The 10,000-nt window shown below is 34.0% G+C and overlaps 1 protein-coding gene across 4 annotated transcripts in view; it reads right to left on the bottom strand.

The window, feature by feature from the left end:
* The window catches only part of LOC124429389 (RNA pseudouridylate synthase domain-containing protein 2-like), an 82,894-nt gene that overhangs the window by 9,839 nt on the left and 63,055 nt on the right, over positions 1 to 10,000 (bottom strand). For all 4 annotated transcript variants that reach the window (XM_046974593.1, XM_046974594.1, XM_046974597.1 and 1 more), the window contains one exon: positions 6,593 to 6,815. In XM_046974593.1, the coding sequence (XP_046830549.1) occupies positions 6,593 to 6,815 (223 nt within the window). The remainder of the gene's footprint in view (positions 1 to 6,592; positions 6,816 to 10,000) is intronic.

Raw genomic sequence — 10,000 nt, 5'->3', positions numbered from 1 at the left:
TTCTTTTTCCCTTTTTTTCTCTCTCTCCCATTTCTCTTTTCTTTTTTTTTAATCGCGACGAAATATATAGAGACCACGGAATAGAACGATTTACGAAGAACATCGATCTTTCTAACGTAGTATGCTTTGAAAAATGTCGTGCAAGGAACGTTCTCTAAAGTCCAATTAAGTCCGATAGTCCTAGGAACTAACTCGCCTGGAAGGGTTGGTTCTACTTTAGGATAGGTCTAATAGCCTTTACATCAAATTGCGAACATCCACGCTCCCATTAAACCACCCCCATACTAGCTACAGAGAGAAAGAGAGAGAGAGAGAGAGAGAGTTAGTCGTTCCTTGTACTATATATTCCGCTCAACTACAAAATTACTCGCAATACCGTACAATTAATGAGTACCGATTCTCAATTCAGTTCTCGGCTTACCCACCGAATCTTCCTCATCCTCATCTTCATCCTCCCCCTCCTCTTCCTCCTCCTCCTCGTCCTCCTTCTCCTCTTATTCCTCCTCTTTGACTTTCGAAGACTTCGTTAACTCATTGCGTAAACGTAACAATTACCGACAGCTTCTCACGCTTTCGAGTAGCTTGGAATATCATTTCCATAAATTTACTCCCACGGTATAGATAAGACTATATGTATATATATATATATATATATATATATATATATATATATATATATATATATATATATATATGTACTGTGGTGGAGGTTTTACAACCGATGGAATATCAGTTCGGCGAAAAATTTGAGATGTGGGATGGAATGGAAGGGCTGAGGAATATTTGGAGTAGGGGAAATTAGAAGAGAATATCGATGAGAATCTCTACTTGTTCTTCTTCTTTTCTTTTTTTTTTTTTTTCCACTCTCATTCTTGCTTCTTCTTTCTTTTTCGTTTTCCTTCTTTACTTTTTTTTTTTCTTTTCTTCCTCCTGCAATCCTACTTTTCAAAACAAGCTGTTCGATCAATTAAACTTTTCTTTTATATACGGAGAAAAGAACTCGAGCGCGATTTTATTTAATTTTTTTCCTCCCCTTCTAACGACAGTAAAAGAGACTTAATCGGTTAAACTCATTTTTTTTCCCTTTTTTTCTTTTTTCTTTTTTTTTTTTCATCTTCGTTTGATCATTCATTTGTTTCTATGCTTTTAATCCTTTTAATAGGAAACGATCGATCAAAACAAATCTCAAACTTTTTCGTCACTTTGTGATGAAGGCGGATGTAGTTGACAAAAAAAAAAAAAAAAAAAAAAAAACAAAACAAAAAAGGAAAAGAAAAAGAGAGAAAAATAAGAAAAAAAAAGAAAATGAAAGAAAGAAGAGGATTTTGATCCTTCATGGATGAATCGAACGATGGCATTTCGAAACGATCATTCGCGTTTTGATTTCTAATTTCTAAAGCTAAATGCATAACTCTTGTCCTATATATACGTACTGAAAATTGATTAAGAATTCTCATGAAATTCAAATTGAATAGACAACGATGGTATCGGTTATGAGTAAGTAATAGGGAGGAGGTAGTGGTAAAGGGTTTAGGGACGTTAACTTTGAGGTCTCTCAAAATTCATTTGAGAGATCTCTCACATTGTCGTGTGTACCTTCGCCGTTATTATTTTAGCTTTAGTCGTACGGTTAACCAATGTCCAAATCTAGAGAGCCGTGCAATGGCGTAAAGATAAATCGTGACACGATCGAAAACTCGATCGTGACAACAAACGCGTTCCATGGTACTGGCAAGCATAGCCCAACGTTTAAGCCGGTATCCCCCTTTCCTCTTCTCCCTCCCACCTTCCTATCCCCGTCCCCTTTCTTTTCTTTCCTTGGCAAAGGTATAACCAAGGAAAAGGTGAGCGGCCAACCTTTGACCTCTTTCCGATATCATCGTGTACTCGATCCGAGCTAATAAATCAACCTGTCACCGCTCTCTCTCTCTCTCTCTCTCTGTTTCTCTCTCTTTCGTCGTCTCTACAAGCCGCGACACACTTTGCCCCAGCACCCTTTACATACTCCCACTTTAGCCTATTTGCCACATTTCTCTCCTCCTCACTCCTCACTCCTCACCGTCACCGCCACCCTCAATACCACCCACCGCGTTCCCCCATTGGCAACCCGGACGTACCATTTACTACTGTGCTACCCTGTGACTAGTAGATAAGGTTCCATTTAAGAACATGATTAGTGGACTTGTTCTTATATTCGCAAAATGCAACTATTAGGAAAACTCGGTCGTTAGGTGTCCGTGATAAAACTTCATAGTGTATATATTATATATATATATATGTGTGTGTGTGTGTGTGTGTGTATGTGTGAGAGTTTTGTATAATAGAAATATGACTTGTACAAAAGGTACATAGAAAGACTTTGATTTCTATATGCTAGACGATATGGACAAAAAAAATTGCGGATATGTACAAGTATAACAAAGGGAGATCTTTGATGGATAAATGGTTCCTATATTTCTGATAGATATTCATCGAAGAGAGCTTTCGATATCTTTGTCTTTAGTTTTACTTTTGTAGAGTCGCAATTTTCTGTTAGAATATACATTGATACATATGTGTATGTATGTGTGTGTGTGTGTGTGTGTGTGTGTGTGTGTGTATACGTTCAGCGAGGAATCATTATTTCTTTTCTATTCTTTTCTTCTACTTTTTTTTTTTGTTTTTTTTTCTCGATTTTTTTTTCTCATTTTTTTTCTAATATTCGTGAAAAACATGTGTATCAGTCGATATATGGAAAGGAAGAAAAATATGATGCATCGTTTGTTCGGCAGAACGAGAGGACAAGTATTTGAAGAAGAATTTAAGGAAGGTGCAAGGACGAGGAAATTTGTAGAACGTAGGAAATTCTTTTTCTCTATTTGTGGCATGAGAAGAACTCGGACGGAAAGGTTCTTCTTTTTCTTCCTTTTTTTTTTTCCTTTTCTTTTTTTACTTTTTGGTCCTTTTGTTTTCTCACTGTTTTAGGAGTTATATACGATGTGGCAAGACGGTCTTCTTAAGCCAGGCTCTTTCAAGAGGGATAAAACAAAGTAAAAAAAAAAAAAAAAAAAAGAAAAAAAAGAAAAAAAAGAAAAAAAAAAATAGAAAAAGGTGTTACGTTGAGAGTTTCATGTCGGGAAAATGAAGAAAAATAGTAGCAGCTTTATTAACTGGACAAATATAATTAATGGAATTTTAACAAAGGCGCCTATGTTTATCGAAACGAACTGTTTGTAATTGGTATTTAACAGAGGTACAGAAAGAGAAAGAGAGAGAGAGAGAGAGAGAGAGAGAGAGAAATAGAGAGATAGAGAGAGATCCATCATCTTGTTTATGTTTACATTACCAGTGAGAATCTTAACTAAGTTAAGTCGCTTTTACTTGCAAGAAGACAAACAGAACATAGTAATCGAGTTGCCAATGAAACAGTGGCCAACGAAACTACATGATAAATAGAGATAACATTAAGAACATTTTGTTTATTTGTTTAGAGATAATTGAATTGAATTTTGGTAGGATAGAAAAATGTAAAAAAAAAAGAAAAGAAAAGAAAAAAAAAACTGAAATTATATCTTTCTGTTTCTTTATATATATATATATATATATATATATATTTTTTTTTTTTTCGTTTCTTTTTTTTTTTTACGGACATTTAGCAGGACAAAGAGGAAAAAAAAGTGATATCGATGATTCGTCGATAGGAATAAAGAAAAGTAGTTCTTCACTTTTTCCTGAATAATATTTAAGGATTTACGAATGAGTTAAGCTTTTAAACGAGCTATAAAAGATCAATTTAATTCAACGTAGAATAATAAACGACGTTTCCGAATTACAATGATGCCAAGAGGCACTCCGCAACAAGTTCAATTTTCTGTGATTTCCCTGATAGTAGGAGTAACGCGCCAAGAACCGAGCCCAGCCCAGCCCAGCCCAGTTCTATCCCATCCTTTCTTGGCACGGACATTTGCCCAAACATTGTCACCGATATCACGTCAATTTCAGCAACAAGTATTTCAACTTCCAACGAGCAGATAAACCTTCATCTGTTTGAGTATGCGCCCTCGTAACGTTTCATTGGGAAGTTTGCACTGAATGACAAACGGGTGTTAGAGAAAGAGAAAGAGAAAGAGAAAGAGAAAGAGAGTAAGAGAGATAGAGATAGAGATAGAAAGACAGACAGATAGAGTCATATCGATTTGTCTACTTTGGATTTTAAACGATGGCTTCTATATATATATAATTTTTTTTCTCCTTCAAAAGCTTCATTGAATCATCGGTCAATCAGAAATCCACCTCAAACGGCAAAGCTCCCTTCAATTTCCTATAAACATCTGAAATTTCGATGAGCTTCGAATTGATTTAAAAGGATCGATGGATACTCGAGGAAGGGTAGATATCGTGAAGGGGGAGATAGGAGGGGAGGGAAAGGAAAACATAAAAATCAGTCGAAAGTTTCTTTCAACGAAATGATATGTGAGAGAAGATATCCGAAAGTAAGGTTTAGAACTTGGTAGAGTTTTTAGATAATTGGATCGTCCTATTCAATTTTGTACATGTCGTCAAAGTGAAAGAGGTAATATATATATATATATATATATATATATATATATATATATAAACAGATAGACACGCAAGCCATAAAACCGGAATACAGGTGAAATTCTATCAGTACAAAAGTTTCGATTTATTGCTCCGGTTGCAGTGATAAAACATTAGGTCAATATAGAATAAGAAAAATCGGAATTGTTTATGAAAGAATTCGATCTATACTTCGATGACGATCTAACACGAAAGGTCATTCCTCATCGTTGAAAAAGGTTGAAATAGAAAAGAGGAAATGAAAAAAAAAAAATAAAAAAAAAAAAAAAGAAAAGAAAAAAAAAAAGACAAATGGTTGCTGTTTATCATCTTTCATGCGGATCGCATCCAAGTATTATTGTCAGTAGTTCGAAGGTGAGCGCGTCACTGTTACCACTTAAAATTGCGCAATCTAACAGATGCGTCCTTCGAGACGCTGCACACCTGCCTTTCCAGTATTTCGATGCCTTTCTCTCGAAGCCATTCCATCGACGTGCCTTTCGTTTCGTTTGTTCCAACGAAAAAAAAAAAAAAGAAAGGAAGATAGAAAGAGAGAGAGAGAGAGAGAGAGAGAGAGAGAGAGAGAGAGAGAGAGAGAGAGATATTTTCTTGTCTCTCGCAATTCTCTCGCTATACTCTTTTTTTTTTTCGTTTTTTTTTTTCTTCTTTTTATTCATTCGCACAATATTTCAAGATACTAATCAGAAAAAAAAATATTATAGAATAGAATAATTTAATAATTCTACATCCGTCTAGATATTTGCATATATATATATATATATATATATTTTTTTTTTCTTTTTTCTTCTTTTGCTTATTATGTACCATATCAGGTTTTTTTGAAAGAATTTAAAAGATAAATGATAATTCGATTGGAATATTTATAATTTTTTTTTTTTTTCCCATCCGATCCGATATTCATCTATGATAATAATTATCGGACAGGAGTCTATTAGATTCGATCATTCGATTCGTATAAAAATAGAAAAGAGAAAAATCAATTTAATACTTTTATAAACAACGGTTATTATAAAAAGGTTGAAATGATATATCGTTTAAATCTATAAATAATGAGGGCCGATAAATCTTTCTGGGTTTACGTAAAAGCCGATGTAGAAATAAACGATTAAGACAAGATATTTAAGCGACGACCATTTAACGAGATGTGGCAATAAATAATAATGCCAAAGCCAATAATTAAATAAAAGTATAAATACAAAAAGAAAATAATATTGACTGGTGCGAATAGAGGGCTAGGTGGTGGGGATAGGGTGGTGGGGGGCAGAGGTTAGAGAGGTGGACTTAGAAGATTCGTTACGAAAGCTTTCAGTATTTTAACGACATTTTTATCTCTACGAATGAAGAAATAAAGAAAAATTGCATTCGAAGAGAAGAGAAACATAGAAGAAGAAGAAGATTGATTTTCATCGTGCATAAAAGATGATAGCAGTATAGAAAGTTGTTTGAGTTGAAAAACCGATTGAACCGAGTTGGTGAATGTGTCGTGTATGTGTATATATATAAATATATATATATATATATATATATATATATATATATATATATTATGTGTATATTATAGGTAGAGTATCGCGTACTAAACGTGTGCGTTAACTTGAATAGTATTCGTGCCAAGGATACTCCTCCTCGTAATACCGAACGTGGTTCCTTCGGAGAAGGATCTACAAGGCTATCGATCCGACCTTAGACTCGCGTTATATGCAGAAGTCTCGAGATCAAGATGGCAGCGGTATAATAGGAGTAGGTAATAAATAATTATGCCTGGATATTTAATTTAAATGGCTGACTGAAAATTTCGTATAAGTTTCGTATAATTTGATTAACTTTTCCGATGATACTTGAAAGAAATGAGAGAGAGAGAGAGAGAGAGAGAGAGAGAGAGAGAGAAAGAGAAAAATGGAGGGGAAAAGGGGGAGATCAGGGAGAAGAAGAAGAAGAAGGAAAAGAAGGGGAATATTATAAGGAATTACGAAGGAACCCATCATCATTTCTATGATATTCTAAGGTTTCTTACCTATGAACGACGTTAGCCAGAAGGTCATTGTGTCGCAATCTATAATCGACGTCCACCCTTTGATAATTGACGGTGAGCGTACCAGCACGTATACATCTCTCATATTCCTCCGCAGGATGGGCACGGAATTCTCTTGCAAAGACCTCCAAGATCTTCTCGCCGACCCATCGGCCTTTCGTGAACGTTGTAAATGTGAAGTAATAGGGATATACCTTTCGAAGCCCTGTTATAAATGACATTGGCAGCTAAAATAGGGTATATATATTTCATATATATATATATCGTAAGTAATATCGATTCGAGTTATTGAGACTTATTGTTCCTTTAAGTATAATGGAAACTTTTTCTCACATTTCAGATATATATATATATATATAGTAAATCTTATAAATCTATATATATATATATATATATATATATATATATATATAGTTTTGCAAGAAATGTCGGAGAAATAAGTATTATTAACGTAATGCTTTATAATTTTTAATTGGATGTTCAAAATTTTTCATGAACAAAAAAGAAAGGAGAAAAAATAAGAAGAAGAAGAAGAAAAAAAAAAAAAAAGTTAAAGAAATCACAAAAATTCTTTCAAACGAGAATCCTAGAAATCGATGATAATATCCGAAGAATTTCTCATTAATTTATTCCAAAGACATTTAATTCGTACGTCGAGATGATTAAACGTGCTCATTGATTTTAAACACATGCCGTCGGATGAGAAAAAAAGAATAAAGAATGATAAAAAGAGAAAGGAAAGAAGGAAGAGAGAAGTGACCTCTCCTACCTTTTCTCTCGAAAATACCGGTTAAGACGAATACAATAGGAGACACGCTTTCCCGAAGGTCGAATCAAAAAGTACGGGGTATTAGGTTGCTCGAGGAATTTTTTTTACGATGAAAAGAGACAATGTTTCGTTCCCACGAAGACTAATGCAATGTAGGAAAAAGATGTAGGTTTTGCAGTCAGTTAGTCAGTCAGTTAGTCAGTCAGGAAGAAAAAAGGAAAAAAAGAAAGAAAGGAAGGAAGGAAGAAAAGAGAGAGATAAAGATAGAGAAAGAGCAAAGAAAGTAAAGAGAAGAAAGGAGAAAAAAGGGAAGCTTTTGAGGTAGGAGATCTGGATTAGGTGGTGAACGCGAAACGTGCCGAGAGTCGTTCGAAGGATCCTTTAGAGATCGGTCTTCCCTTGCTGCCCTTTGCCAACATTCTCATCCACTTATACACAGAGAAAAAAAGAGAAGGAGGGACGAGGAGAGAAAGAGTGAGGCAGAGTGAGACAGAGAGAGAGAGAGAGAGAGAGAGAGAGAGAGAGAGAGAGAGAGAGAGAGAGAAGTACACATACACAAAGTAAACACACACACACACATATATATATATATATATATATATATATATATATATATATAACGGATGCTTGGTTCTCCTCCGTTCTCGAAGAAGAGCTTCTCGAAAAGAGACGCTGAGAAATCGTTGACGAGACAATGCGTTGTCCTCGACGATATGTTAAGCCTCCTCTCGAAACATGCTCGTTTCACGATAGTCAAGAAGAAGGCTACGAGAAGAGTATCTCTACTTTTTTTTTCTTCTTCTTCTTCTTCTTCTTCTTTCTATTTTTTCTATTTTTTTTTTCTTCTTCTTTTTCTTCTAATATTTCTACCGATCTATCGAATGTAATTATTTCATTACAGTAAGTAACTTTCAACGAAATTCTTTAAATGAGAACTACGAAGAGAAAGAGAGAAAGAGAGAGAGAGAGAGAGAGAGAGAGAGAGAGAGAGAGAGAGAAGTAACTACTCTTAATTGTAGTATCAGCCTGTAAACGTGTTAATATTTTCTAAACGTTTCTTTTTCTACTTTTTCTTTTTCTTTTTCGTACAAACAATTATCCGTTATTTTCGATCTATCATCAAAAATTATAAACTTTAGAGTTCTAACATGTCGACATTCATGAAAGATCTAATTAGCTGTTCGACGAGGAATAATTTACAATATGAAAGGAAATTTAGAAGATCAAAGGAAAGAAATTCTGTAGATCTCTTTTTTATTCCATGAAAAAAGATAAAGAGAAAGAGAAAAAAGGAGAGAAAGGGTGAAAAATATGTATACACGAACGAAGAATAATCTTCACGCTTGTGTAAAATTCATGATACCTTGTGGATATCATCTACAGTGTCTGTTTAATATTTGAGATGAAATTTCTTTATCGGAAAGATCAAAAATGTTATGTCAAAAGGGGTATGAATTAATTCTTAATTTTTTTTTTCTTTTTTTTTTTTTGGATTAAATCATTTGATATAAATAAATAAATCTTTTTAATTTAATTTTGAAACGACAGTAACAGTTACGTTAATACTTGTGATTTGATTTTATCGAAACTTAAATATGTCAATTTAGAAACTTAAATATGTCATTTTAATATTTTAAATTAATATTCATCGAGAAATTCAATAATTTGATTAATCATTATTAACGATGTCTGACATAATTTCTTCGATCACGATTATCGGATATATCTTGTGGATCATTCTTGCGCGAAAAGATCGATACGTTTACGTGTATGAAATATTCAATCTAAAAAAAAAAAAAAAAAAAAAAAAAGAAAAAAAACAAATAAATAAATAAATAAACAAATGTGACCTTCGCGAGATATTTTGTAAATAAAATCATGTATATCACGAATAAACAAATGTACCCTTCCATGCTAATTTTTAGCGTGCGTCAAACGTAAAGTCAAATTGAGAGAGATACAGAGAGAGAGAGAGAGGAAAAAAAAGGTACGATAAAGAAGAAAAGAGAAGACTAAAGTAGAAAAGAGAAGAGAAGAGAGGAGAATTTAAGCGTTGAGAAGAATCGTGCTAGGTTCTTAACAGCTTAAACGATGATGTCTGCCTACCGATCGACTTTTATCACTTGCTAGCAGGAAGAAGTAGTGGGAGTGGCCGCGTAGAGTACAAAGCCTTCTCTTCCAGTGGATGAACAGTGAACACTCGTATGCCTGTGTGATGGCCCTGCACACGTACTAACACTTCAGAGTCAAGCTTCGCGAATGGAGAACGTAAAGAACGTACTTTTGAATAAAGGAAGAAAGTAAAAAAAAGAAAAAAAAAAAAAAAAAAAAGAAAGAAAGAAAGAAAGAAAGACAAGAAAAAAAAGGACAGGAAGAAAACAAAAAAGGAGTAAAAGATAGAAACTGTTTGAAGAAAGAAAGAAAGAAAGAAAGAAAGATAGATAGATAGATAGATAGAAAGAAAGATGAAAAAGAAAGAAAGGTTGGAAAGAAGGAAGAAAAACGAACGAACGAACGAACAAACAAACAAACAAAAAGAATTGACGCGAGAATATGAAGCTCGCATAACCGGACACTCGTTTTAAAACGATCGTCGTCGAGATTCAACCTCGGCTTGCTCG

The sequence above is a fragment of the Vespa crabro genome, chromosome 15 (assembly GCF_910589235.1).
Source record: "Vespa crabro chromosome 15, iyVesCrab1.2, whole genome shotgun sequence".
NCBI classification, from domain to species: domain Eukaryota; kingdom Metazoa; phylum Arthropoda; class Insecta; order Hymenoptera; family Vespidae; genus Vespa; species Vespa crabro.
Note: the sequence above shows the minus strand (reverse complement) of the source record. Positions and strands in the feature narration are given on the sequence as shown.